Below are 13,872 nucleotides of genomic sequence, written 5' to 3'. Positions count from 1 at the left end.
CTTAAGTAAAGACACATGGAAAACTGGGTGAACCTTGAGTGAGTCTGGTAAGGTAAGTTCATAGGAAACTTTGTTTAGTTTTCTTTTAACTGGAAAAGGGCCAATTAATTTAGGTGCCAGTTTTTTTTGAGGGATAGGCCATTCTGAGGTTGGTAGTTTTACAAAAGTATATGAGAGAAAAGAGGCTTGACTCCTATGTGGGCAGTATATGTCTAAAAAGGTCACTGTAATTGCACTTCAACCCCAAAATAAGATAATGCAAAAAGTATCCCAAACAGGAGGGGATAGAGAAAAGAGGGGCTAACGGAAGAACAAAAAACAGGTATATGTTTCAAAAGTGAAAATTTATTGGCATAAATGCAAGTTACAGGTAAAAGGGTTGTGACCCAATTTAGTACTGTACCTAGTAAAATATCGCCGACCACCTGTAGAGGCTGGTCTGTCGTGGCCACAGACAGGGGGAACAAAACAACATTCAACAAAGACATAAAACATAAACAGCGTCTGGACGCACAGTAAATTGGTGTCAGCCTTGTCGTCCACCGTGGGAAGTAGAACAGCAATTGCTGAGTGAGGCTCCAAGGCTGACATCAATCCCTGACGTGGAAGAGCTCAGGGGAGGGAGATCTGGGATTGGGAACAGCAGAGAAGGTCATAAAATATCCACAGGGCATCTGGGGGGCTCAAAGTTGGCACCAGCTGGTGGAGGTGTCTTGCCAGTGTCTACAGGCCAACGGGTCCGGACAGTCTAGAGTAAGGGGCAAAGTTAGCAAAGTTTGGTGCTGTGTGAAAATGTATCACAAATACAGCAAAAATTATTGGGGGTGACCTGTGGTCCGGGATGTCCTGGACTGGAAGTGTTCTCATAGAGCTGGAAGCAATGAGCTGTTTGTAAAGTACACCACTGGCAAGAATGAAAATAATTGTATCAAGAAATGTAAACAGTCATGGTACATTACCACCCCAGGTCATAGATGGATGCTGTCATCTGCTTCTAGAGCTGGCGTCTTCCTGTGTCAGAGTCCTGCCGTCATGAAGTCACATCACGACTGAGCGGTATCTATATACAAGACATTGCACTGTATGTAGAGTACAGGTGGGCTGGCATCTGTAAGGAAGCATATGTCCAGGTATGAGGCCTCGTCTGTGTCCTTCTCTGTTCTTCCTACGTGCCGTACGGTCACGTGATCAGCTTCCTCCCATGGGATAGCAAGCTCATAGACACCAATAGGGAATTGCATCTGAGCGTGGCGTCTGGGCGGACATGACGTCAACACGTTTCACATTTGGGGGTGTGTAGCACGTCCAGATGAAGCTACACGTGACCGCACAGCACATAGGGAGAACAGAGAAGGACACAGACGAGGCCTCATACCTGGATGGCTGTTCTACATATGCTTCCTTATAGATGCCAGCCCACCTGTACTCTACATACAGTGCAATGTCTTCTATATAGATACCGCTCAGTTGTGATGTGAATTCATGACAGCAGGACTCTGACACAGGAAGATGCCAGCTTTAGAAGCAGATGACGACATCCATCTATGACCTGGGGTGGTAATGTACCATGGCTGTTTACATTTCTTGATACAATTATATTCATTCTTGCCAGTAGTGTACTTTACAAACAGCTCATTGCTTCCAGCTCTATGAGAACACTTCCAGTCCAGGACATCCCGGACCACAGGTCACCCCCAATAATTTTTGCTGTATTTGTGATACATTTTCACACAGCACCGAACTTTGCTAACTTTGCCCCTTACTCTAGACTGTCCGGACCCATTGGCCTGTAGACACTAGCAAGACACCTCCACCAGCTGGTGCCAACTTTGAGCCCCCCAGACACCCTGTGGATATTTTATGACCTTCTCTGCTGTTCCCAGTCCCAGATCTCCCTCCCCGAGCTCTTCCACCTCAGGGATTGATGTCAGCCTTGGAGCTTCACTCAGCAATTTCTGTTCTACTTCCCACGGTGGATGACAAGGCTGACACCAATTTACTGTGCATCCGGGCGCTGTTTATGTTTTATGTCTTTGTTTAATGTTGTTTTGTTCCCCCTGTCTGTGGTCGCGACAGACCAGCCTCTACAGGTGGTCGGCGATATTTTACTAGATACAGTACTACATTGGGTCACAACCCTTTTACCTGTAACTTACGTTTATGCCAATAAATTTTCACTTTTGAAACATATACCTGTTTTTTGTTCTTCCATTAGCCCCGCTTTTCTCTATCCCCTCCTGTTTGGAATACTTTTTGCATTGTCTTATTTTGGGGTTGCAGTGCAATTACAGTGATCTTTTTAGACATATACAGCCCACATAGGGGTTTGGGATACTTTTTGCATTGAGGTTGGTAGTTGACAACCATACTTGGTAACCTGGCTGGAGAGATAATTCACCTCTTCTTTTCCAGTCATAAGTTTTCCTGCTGGTTGCTTGTGCCTTGACTATAGTTTCTTGCAGAAGTTTGTTTTGTTTCAAGAAGTCAACAGTAGAATGTACCGCTGGGACCGGAGACTCTGGAACAATGTCAGGTAAGAAGACTGTGTGAAACCCATAATTAGCAAAAAACAGGACTGGACTGGCCTGTAACAGAATGGCTGGCGTTGTTAAAAGCGAACTCCGCTAGGGGTAAGAGTCCTACCCAATCGTCTTGAACAAATGTGGTGAAGCACCGGATATATTGCTCGAGGGTCTGGTTTGTCCTCTCGGTCTGGCTGTTAGTCTGCGGGTGGTAAGCAGAAGACATAGATAGGTCAATCTTCAAGACTTTACATAATGCTCTCCAGAAACGAGAAGTGAACTGGATTCCCCTGTCTGATACTATCTTTGTTGGAATACCGTGTAACCGGACAATTTCCCTGATGAAAAACCGGGTAGTCTCCATGGCAGAGGGTGTGCTTTTCAATGGTATAAAGTGGGCCATCTTCGACAAACGATCAACGACTACAAAGATAGCCGTACATCCTTCAGACAGGGGTAGTTCTACTATGAAGTCCATAGCAATCATGCTCCATGGACGGTCAGGGATTGGTAGCGGTCTGAGAAGCCCCCAAGACTTAGTTCTAATGGACTTGTTCTGAATACAGACAGTACAAGACTTGACATTCTCTTTGTAGTGTTTCTCAAGGTTCTGCCACCAGAACATGCGCTGAATCAGCTCCAGAGTCTTGTGGACCCCAAAATGGCCAGCCAAAGGATTATCATGGCAAAGACTGAGTATCTTTGTCTGGAAAGTCTCTGGTACAAAAATTTTATTGTCTTTCCAAAGTAACCCATTCCTGGGCAACAGGGTGACTCCTGGAGGACTGGATATTCCCGCTGAGGCTTGTCTTAGGTTGGGCGTCAAATCAGACTGAAGGAGAAGGAAGTTGTTGTGGTATAAGATGGTATCAGGAACTGAAGTTTCTTTAGGATCATCGAAGAGGGCATCTGGTTTGACATTTTTTGACCCTGGCCGGTAGGTGATATGGAACAAGAATCTGGAGAAAAATAGCGCCCATCGTGCTTGACGTGGCTTCAGGCGCTTGACAGTTCTTAAATATTTCAGATTCTTGTGATCGGTGTATATGAGTATGGGGTGTGCTGCCCCTTCCAGCAGGTACCTCTACTCTTCGAGCGCAGTCTTGATAGCCAGGAGTTCCCGATCACCCACATCATAGTTTCTCTCGGCAGAAGAAAGTTTACGGGAGAAAAGGGCTATGGGATGTATCAAATCCTTCAGACCCTGGCGCTGGGAAATGACTGCTCCTACTGCCACTTCTGAGGCGTCCACCTCGAGTAGATAAGGTAAGGAAGGATCCGGATGACTCAAGATGGGGGTAGAGGTAAAAAGTCATTTCAAGGTGGTAAAGGCCTTCTGGGCCTCGGAATTCCAATGGAACCAGACATTTTGCTTAGTCAGCTGTGTGATTGGGGAAATGATGTTGAAGAACCCCTTGATGAACCTGCAGTAAAAGTTTGCGAATCCGACAAACCGCTGTACCCCTTTCCTGTCTGATGGTGCAGGCCAGTCCAGGACTCTAGGATGCTGTTCACAACACTTTGTGCTACTTCAAAAGGGACTGAAAGTTCCTAGTCTGTAAGAGGCTGTTGCATCTTTCCATTTAAAGATTGTCAGTGCTGTGGAGTGAAGAAACAAATCAGAAGTTGTACATAGATAGAAAGTTGTCCCTGAGTTTGTTGTTATCAAGATGGGCATCCCATATTACCCATCCAAGTTATTGCCCCTTAATAAAACATAAAAACCAAGCTCAAAGAATGTTCTTTGTCTCTTGTTCTTTGCTGAAAGCTGGAAAATCCTATCAGCCGGCTGTGTAGGAGTAGGGAATGCAGTCATCTGCAACTCCTCAACTAAAAGCACTAAAAACTCAGAGATACAATAAATCAAATCATGTCCAATCAGTGCTAGGGAAATCGCTCCTATTCCAGTGTTCCAGTTGACATGGCTTACTTTGTATATGCTCAGACTTAGAATGTAAGAACATTTTCATTTATTAGTTGCTCCATTGACTCTCCGTGAGATTTAAATTACATTTCATAAAACAGTATTATTTGTCATATTGTGCAATAAACATATAACTAATCGAAATTAGTTTTTTTTCCTTAGGCCAATGCCTCCGTATTACCGATATTTTCTGACTATCCAGTTTGCCATTGATAAAATTAATAAAGACCCGACAATTTTACCTAATATTAGTCTGGGATATCATATGTACGATTCATGTTCTGACAATAGGAAAGCTGTGAAAAGCGTCTTACAGATTTTATCTGGTCCCGGACAGACGGTGCCAAATTATTCCTGTAGGAAACGTGCCAATTTAGCTGGTTTTATTGGAGACCAAGACTCTGTAACCACAGTTAACATAGCCCAGATACTGGCCCTGTATCGCTACACTCAGGTATGGACATTATACCTCTGTAACTCTTGTTTTACACATTGCTGTTCATTGTGGACCCGCCAGTACCTTTAAACCAGAAAATGAGTGATAGGACCTTGTTGTCAGAAATTCCGACCGTGTGTGGGCCCCATCACAAATTTTCCATCGGAATTTCCGACACACAAAGTTTGAGAACTTGCTATAAAATTTTCCTACAACAAAATCCGTTGTCGGAAATTCCGATCGTGTGTACACAAATCTGATGCACAAAGTGCCACACATGTTCAGAATAAATTAAGAGATGAAAGCTATTGGCTACTGCCCCATTTGTAGTCCCGACCTACGTGTTTTACGTCACCGCGTTCAGAACGATTGGATTTTCCGACAACTTTGTGTGACCGTGTGTATGCAAGACAAGTTTGAGCCAACATCCGTCGGAAAAAATCCATGGATTTTGTTGTCGGAATGTCCGATCAATGTCCGACCGTGTGTACAGGGCATTACAGTGCCTTGAAAAAGTATTCATACCCCTTGACATTTTCCACATTTTGTCATGTTACAACCAAAAACGTAAATGTATTTTGTTGGGATTTTATGTGATAGATCAACACAAAGTGACACATAATTGAGAAGTGAAAGGAAAATGATAAATGGTTTTCAACATTTTTTTACAAATAAATATGTGAAAAGTGTGGCGTGCATTTTTATTCAGCCCCCCTGAGTCAATACTTTGTAGAACCACCTTTCGCTTTAATTACATCTGCAAATATTTCTGGGGATGTCTCTATTAGCTTTGCACATCTAGAGAGGGACATTTCTGTCCATTCTTCTTTGCAAAATAGCTCACTGCTCTGTCAAATTGGATGGGGAGCATCTGTGAACATCAATTTTCAAGTCTTGCCACAGATTCTCAATTGGATTTAGGTCTGCACTTTGACTGGGCCATTCTAAAACATGAATATGCTTTGATCTACACATTTCCATTGTAGCTCTGGCTGTTTGTTTAGGGTCAGTGTCCTGCTGGAAGTTGAACCTCCGCCCCAGTCTCAAGTCTTTTGCAGACTCTAACAGGTTGTCTTCTAAGATTGCCCTGTATTTGGCTTCATCCATCTTCCCATCAACTCTGACCAGCTTCCCTGGCCTTGCTAAAGAAAAGCATCCCCATAACATGATGCTGCAACCACCATGTTTCATAATGGGGATGGTGTGTTCAGGGTGATGTGGAGTGTTAGATTTCCACCACACATAGAGTTTTGCTTTTATGCCAAAAAGTTACATTTTGGTCTCATCTGACCAGAGTACCTTCTTCCACATGTTTGCTGTGTCCCCACATGACTTCTCACATACTGCAAACAGGACTTCTTATAACTTTCTTTCAACAATGGCTTTCTTCTTGCCACTCTCCTATAAAGGCCAGATTTGTGGAGTGCACGACTAATGGTTGTCCTGTAATGCTCTCCTTGCCCGGACTGTCAGTTTAGGTGGACGGCCATGTCTTGGTAGGTTTGCAGTTGTGCCATACTCTTTCCATTTTGGGATGATGGATTGAACAGTGCTCTGTGAAATGTTCAAAGCTTGGGATATTTATTTATAACCTAACCCTGCTTTAAACTTCTCCACAACTTTATCCCTGACCTGTCTGGTGTGTTCCTTGGCCTTTATGTTGCTGTTTATTCATTAAGGTTCTCTAACAAACCTCTGAGGGCTTCACAGAACAGCTGTAATTATACTGAGAATAACTTACACACAGGTGGACTCTATTTTCTTATTAGGTGACTTCTGAATGCAATTGGTTTGACTAAATTTTAGTTAGGGGTATCAGGGTAAAGGGGGCCAAATACAAATGCACGCCACACTTTTCACATATTTATTTGTAAAAAATGTTGATAGCCATTTATCATTTTCCTTCCACTTCCAAATTATGTGCCACTTTGTGTTGGTCTAACACATAAAATTCCAATAAAATACATTTACGTTTTTGGTTGTAACATGAAAAATGTGGAACATTTCAAGATGTATAAATACTTTTTCAAGGCACTGTACAAGTCTGCATTAAAATCAATGAGAACCAAATCCTAGAAATCAGTGATGGCCATTTTCTAGGTTAATAGGCTATCAAACAATTTGAAAAAAAAATATTAATATTAAAAATTATTTATAAATGTCAAACCATATAAAAGCAAGTCACTTTGCATAGAATGTGATCATCTTTTCAGTACTACACTGTATTTTGCACGAAGTGTAACAAAATGTCAACCCAGAGTGTGCCAAAACACATAAAAACCACAAACCTTACATCCCTAAGATGAGGCAGAATGAGCATATCACATCTGAAAATTAAAAATTTGTTATCGTATTTCAGAAACGGAAAATGGAAATAATTAATACATTTGTACCACAGCTTCCAGGACTTTTTAGAAAGTCCACCTTTTCTAAGGTATTGAGCAGGAAGTCTGGAGTCAAAAACAATTAGGGTATTTTTGTTTTAATTTGAAAAGAAGCAAAAAATTGTACATATTTGAAGCCTTTATTGGATAAGCTGCAATTTCTGAGGGATAGAAAAAGCAGACTGCATCTTGCAATGGAAAATGAGTGTCTTTTCTCATAGACTGAAGATATAGAAAGTTAAGGTGGTTGTAGACATGAAATATGAACAAAGCATATCCCTCTATAGTGTGAACTTGTCTCAGGTAACTAACTAAAGTCCTGTACACACACCATATGAAAATTGGATGGAAAAATTTGAGCTGTCTGCCGATTTTCGGATCGTTAGTACGGTGCTTTCGACAGCTGATTTTTGCTTTTTCGTCAGACAAAAGCTGGATGTGCAGACTATAAATTTTTTTTTCGGATGTGAACTCAACGTTCCATTTTTCATTTCATTAGTATGGTTTTCTTATAAAAAAAATCGTAAGAGCAAGACTACTCATGCTCAGAAATGAAAGAATACATACAAAACTATTCAACACCCTGACGTTGTATTCTGTGGTATGAAATTTTTTGTATTGTGCGTAACCTCTTCACTTTCGACATGAGACTAGCATGCCACAATAAACAGACGTTCGGTCGTCTGAAAATCTAAGCGTGTGTACGAGGCTTAAGATTAATTTCTGTCTGCTGATTTGTTCCTCTGCTATCAGCATGAATCAATTCTGCCAAGAGAGGAAAAGGTGACTGGGGAGGGAGCTCCAGCTGATTGATAGCCTCAGCTCTGTTCCTGTGGACTGTGTGAAGAGGGTTGTGTTTCTTCCCTCCAATCAGCTCTCCAGCTCCCCATCCCCTTTTTTCCGACAGCTCAGACAAGCTTTATAAATTCTGGACTTCAAGCAGATGTAGTGAAGAGATGCAGATAATGTTGGGCGAACAGTTCAAGCCGAGCAAAAGTTTGGCCTGAACTTTGCCTGTTTGCCATTTAAGCAAACATCAGAATTTGTGGGTAGCTTGGCGGGATGTTCTCCCACAATGCAATACGAGCTTCACAGTGCAATTCAGGGCAGTAATTGGATGATGCCAATTAGGACTGTCAGAGCTCTGATTGGAAAAAGTGATGGTGACTTTTTTCAATCATGGCTCAGTGCTCATAGTCCCATCCCACACTATAAAAGGTAACTTCCCATAGCCAGCTCTTGTATTATTGTGTCGGAGCGGGGATAGAGCACAGCTCAGTTTGCAACTAGCAGTTAGTGTGTTTAATTATTGTGATTTTGAGTATAGAGTGTTAGTTTTGTGTTGGTATAGTGTATCAGTGTAGTGCAGTGTTTAACCACTTGCCGACTAGCCGCCGTCATTATACAACGGCAGATTGGCTCATTTCCGTGTATCGCCATACGTAGTATGTCGGCTCTTTTAACAGCCATAGCAGGTGTTCGCGCGTGCCTGCAGGACGGTGGGGGACCTGATGCGTGTGACTGGCAGCCATGATTTCCACCAGCCACCCGCGACCGCGGGCATGAGAGCCAGAATGGGGATCTGTATATGTAAACACACAAATCCCTGTTCTGACAGGGGAGGAGAGACAGATCTGCTGTTCCTAGAAATTAGGAACAGCGATCTGTCTCCTTGTCCAGTCAGTCCTATCCCCCCACAGTTAGAAACACACATGAGGGAACACAGTTAACACCTTGATCACCCCCCTAGTATTAACCCCTTCCCTGCCAGTTACATTTACACAGTAATCAGTGCATTTTTATAGCACTGATTGCTGTATAAATGCCAATGGTCCCAAAAAAGTGTCAAAAGTGTCCGATCTCTCCTCCACAATGTCGCAGTCCTGCTAAAAATCAAAGATCGCCGCCTTTACTAGTAAAAAAAAAAAAAAATATCAAAAACGCCATAAATCTATCCCCTATTTTGTAGACGCTATAACGTTTGCGAAAACCAATCAATATATGCTTATTGCGATTTTTTTTACCAAAAATATGTAGAAGAATATATATTGGCCTAAACTGATGAAGAAATGTGTTTTTTCTTTTAAATTGTGTTGGATATTTATTATAGCAAAAAGTAAAAAATATATCGGCGTATAACACGTACAGGCATATAACAAGCACCCCAATTTAAGAGGGAAGTTTCAGGATTTTTTTTTTTTAATAAACCACTTTGAAGCAAAATAATGATAATTGCCAGGCAATAGAATTTTTTTTTTTTTTTTAAATGGCGTAGGGCCCCCCCCCAGTCCATACCAGGCCCTTCAGGTCTAGTATGGATTTTAAGGCCAACATTAAAAAAACGGTGTGAGGTCCCCCCAAAATTAATACCAGACTTTTATCCAAGCATGCAGCCTGGCAGGTCAGAAAAGGGGGGGAGCCCCCTCCTGAACCATACCAGGCTACATGCCATCAAAATGGGGGGGTGCTTGTTGATGGGAACAAGGCCCTTTTCCCAACAACCCTGGGCTGTGGTTGTCGGGGTCTGTAGTTGAGGGGCTTATCAGAATCTGGACGCCCTTTTTAACAAGACGTCACATAATGTTAGAAGGGGGCGGTGTCACCAGGTGCCTATATAAGAACTGTTAAAGAGAAGAGAGTGCATACGACAGGTAGACACAGATAAACACACAGATCCATGTCCTGTCAGGTGGGAGGAGACCGATGGTGTGTTCCTTGTACAGAGGAACACTGATCGGTCTCCTCCCCTTGTGAGTCCCCTCCCCCCACAGTTAGAATCACTCCTTAGGAACATAATTAACCCCTACAGCGCGCCCCCTGGTTAACCCCTTCATTGCCAGTCACATTTATACAGTAATCAATGCATTTTTATAGCACGGATCGCTGTATAAATGTGAATGGTCCCAAAAATGTGTCAAAAGTGTCCGATGTGTCCGCCTCAGTATCGCAATCATGATAAAAATCGCAGATCGCTGCCATTACTGGTAAAAAAAAATAAAAATAAAAATGCTATAAATCTATCCCCTTATTTTGTAGACGCTATAACTTTTGCGCAAACCAATAAATATACGCTTATTGCAATATTTTTAACCAAAAATATGTAGAAGAATACGTATCGGCCTAAACTGAGGAAAAAATTTGTTTTAAAAAAAATTTGGATATTTATTATAGTAAAAAGTAAAAAATATTGTATTTTTTTCAAACTTGTCACTCTTGTTTTGTTTATAGCGCAGGAAATAAAAACCGCAGGGGTGATCAAATACCACCAAAAGAAAGCTCTATTAGTGGGGAAAAAATGATAATAATTTCATTTGGGTACAGTGTTGCATGATCGCGCAATTGTTATTCAAAATGCAACAGTGCTGAAAGCTGAAAATTGGCTTGGGCAGGAAGGGGGTGAAAGTGCCCTGTATAGAAGTGGTTAAAGGGGGCTTCCAGATTCCAATAAGCCCCCAACCCACAGACCCCAACAACCACAGCCCAAGATTGTCAGGAAGAGGCCCTTGTCCCCATCAACATGGGGACAAGATGCTTTGGGGGGGAGCAGAGCTCCCCCTTCCCCAAAGCACCCATCCCCCAATGTTGAGGGCTTATGGCCTGGTATGTTTCAGGAGGGGGGACGCTCGCTTGCCCCCCCTTTTCTGACCTGCTGGGCTGCATGCTCGGATAAGCATCTGGTATGGATTTTGGGGGGACCCCATGCTGTTTTTTTTTTTACATTTTGGCACAGGGTTCCCCTTAAAATCCATATCAGACCCGAAGGGCCTGGTATAGACTGGGGGAACCATACCCCATTTTATTAACATGTTCTATGATGGAAAGGTCAAACAATCCCCATACAGTCACATAGACCAAAAGTGAACAAACAATATTGAAAAAATAATACTGTGAAACAAAAAGAGAATATGTGCATTCATGAGTGAACATCAAAGTCCATGACAACATGGTGACTTGAAAAACTTGGTGCAGACACTTTGTCAGTAGGGATGAGCTTCGCGTTCGAGTCAAACCCATATTCATCTCGAACATCGCATGTTCGCTCGTTCATCGAATTTCGAACGTTATGGGCCATTTGCGCCAAATTCGAATGCCGCATCATGGCCCATAATTCACTGCGGCATCACAGTGCATTGCTGGCTGATGATTGGCCAAGCATGCACTATAACCCGCATGCTTGGCCCATCACAGTGCCGTCTGTACAGAGAGCCGTAATTGGCCAAAGCCACGGTGGGCTTAGGGGGTTTAGTACACGCCCCCACGCCTGTGTGGCGGCCTTGTGTAGTGTGTTGCGGCGGCAGCGGAGAGATAGACAGAGAGACAATGTAATTTGATCTAAGTTAGAGTAGATAGACGAGTCAGTTAGCTGCAATTATAGTGTATTGTGTATATATATGCATCCTAGGTGTTGTATATATTTACAGTGGGGACGGAAAGTATTCAGACCCCCTTAAATTTTTCACTCTTTATTATATTGCAGCCATTTGCTAAAATCATTTAAGTTTGTTTTTTCCCCTCATTAATGTACACACAGTACCCCATATTGACAGAAAAACACAGAATTGTTGACATTTTTGCAGATTTATTAAAAAAGAAAAACTGAAATATCACATGGTCCTAAGTATTCAGACCCTTTGCTGTGACATTCATATATTTAACTCAGGAGCTGTCCATTTCTTCTGATCATCCTTGAGATGGTTCTACAGTCCATCTGTGTTTGATTATACTGATTGGACTTGATTAGTGGGCGGCACAGTGGTGCAGTGGATAGCACTTTCGCCTAGCAGTAAGAAGGGTCACTGGTTCGAATCCCACCCACGACACTACCTGCCTGGAGTTTGCATGTTCTCCCTGTGCCTGCGTGGGTTTCCTCCGGGTACTCTGGTTTCCTCCCACACTCCAAAGACATGCTGGTAGGTTAATTGGATCCTGTCTAAATTGTCCCTAGTATGTATGAATGCGAGTTAGGGACTGTAGATTGTAAGCTCCTTGAGGGTAGGGACTGATGTGAATGTACAAAGTATATGTAAAGCGCTGCGTAAATTGACGGTGCTATATAAGTACATAAAATAAAATAATAAATAAAAATAAATTAGGAAAGCCACACACCTGTCTATATAAGACCTTACAGCTCACAGTGCATGTCAGAGCAAATGAGAATCATGAGGTCAAAGGAACTGCCTGAAGAGCTCAGAGACAGAATTGTGGCAAGGCACAGATCTGACCAAGGTTGCAAAAAAATTTCTGTTGTACTTAATGTTTCTAAGAGCACAGTGGAATCCATAATCCTTAAATGGAAGATGTTTGGGATGACCAGAACCCTTCCTAGGTCTGGCCAAACTGAGCTATTGGGGGAGAAGAGCCTTGGTGAGAGAGGTAAAGAAGAACCCAAAGATCAATGTGGCTGAGCTCCAGAGATGCAGATGGGAGAAAGTTGTAGAAAGTCAACCATCACTGCAGCCCTCCACCAGTCAGGGCTTTATGGCAGAGAGGCCTGATGGAAGCCTCTCCTCAGTGCAAGACACACGAAAGCCTGCATAGAGTTTGCTCAAAGAACTCCAAGATGGTGAGAAATAAGATTCTCTGGTCTGATGAGACCAAGATAGAACTTTGTGGCCTTAATTCTAAGCAGTATGTGTGGAGAAAACCAGGCACTGCTCATCACCTGTCCAATACAGTCCCAACAGTGAAGCATGGTGGTGGCAGCATCATGATGTGGGTTTTTTTTTCAGCTGCAGGGACAGGACGACTGGTTGCAATCGAGGGAAAGATGAATTCGGCCAAGTACAGGGATATCCTGGATGAAAACCTTCTGCTCAGGACCTCAGACAGGGCTGAAGGTTTACCTTCCAACAAGACAATGACCCTAAGCACACAGCTAAAATAACAAAGGAGTAGCTTCACAACAACTCTGTGACTGTTCTTGAATGGCCCAGCCAGAGCCCTGACTTAAACCCAACTGAGAATCTCTGGAGAGACCTAAAAATGGCTGTCCACTGTTTACCATCCAACCTGACAGAACTGGAGAGGATCTGCACGGAGGAATGGCAGAGGATCCCCAAATCCAGGTGTGAAAAACTTGTTGCATCTTTCCCAAAAAGACTCATGACTGTATTAGATCAAAAGGGTGTTTTTACTAAATACTAAGCAAAAGGGTCTGAATACTTAGGACCATGTGATATTTCATTTTTTCTCTTTTAATAAATCTGCAAAAATGTCAACAATTCTGTGTTTTTCTGTCAATATGGAGTGCTGTGTGTGTACATTAATGAGGAAAAAAAAAAGAACTTAAATGATTTTAGCAAATGGCTGCAATATAACAGAGAGTGAAAAATGTAAGGGGTCTGAATACTTTCCATCTCCACGGTATATACACTGTATTCAGTTTAGCTAGTATTTTACTGTATTTACAGCTACCTGAAGAAAATTGCTGGTGTTCGTCTGATCCTATTAGTCCTATTAGCTACAGTATTTATAGTTAGTGTAGTGCATCCTCTGCACAGTGTGCACCTAAAGCTACCTGAAGAAAATTGGTGGTGTACTTCTGATCCTATTAGTATCCTATTAGTACCGCAGGTAGCTGCAGTATTTACAGTTAGTGTAGTGCAT

General features: G+C 42.5%; 1 protein-coding gene across 1 annotated transcript in view; it reads left to right on the top strand.

Moving 5' to 3' along the window:
• The first annotated feature begins 2,526 nt into the window (after positions 1 to 2,526).
• Positions 2,527 to 13,872, top strand: part of LOC141141102 (vomeronasal type-2 receptor 26-like) — an 88,917-nt gene continuing 77,571 nt past the window's right edge. Inside the window, exons 1-3 of the mRNA XM_073628811.1 lie at positions 2,527 to 2,533; positions 3,119 to 3,242; positions 4,609 to 4,900. Coding sequence (XP_073484912.1) covers positions 2,527 to 2,533; positions 3,119 to 3,242; positions 4,609 to 4,900 — 423 coding nt within the window. The remainder of the gene's footprint in view (positions 2,534 to 3,118; positions 3,243 to 4,608; positions 4,901 to 13,872) is intronic.

This window comes from Aquarana catesbeiana, linkage group LG04, assembly GCF_042186555.1.
Source record: "Aquarana catesbeiana isolate 2022-GZ linkage group LG04, ASM4218655v1, whole genome shotgun sequence".
In the NCBI taxonomy this organism is placed as follows: Eukaryota; Metazoa; Chordata; class Amphibia; order Anura; family Ranidae; genus Aquarana; species Aquarana catesbeiana.
The sequence above is the reverse complement of the archived record's forward strand: the minus strand, read 5'-3'. Positions and strand labels throughout refer to the sequence as shown.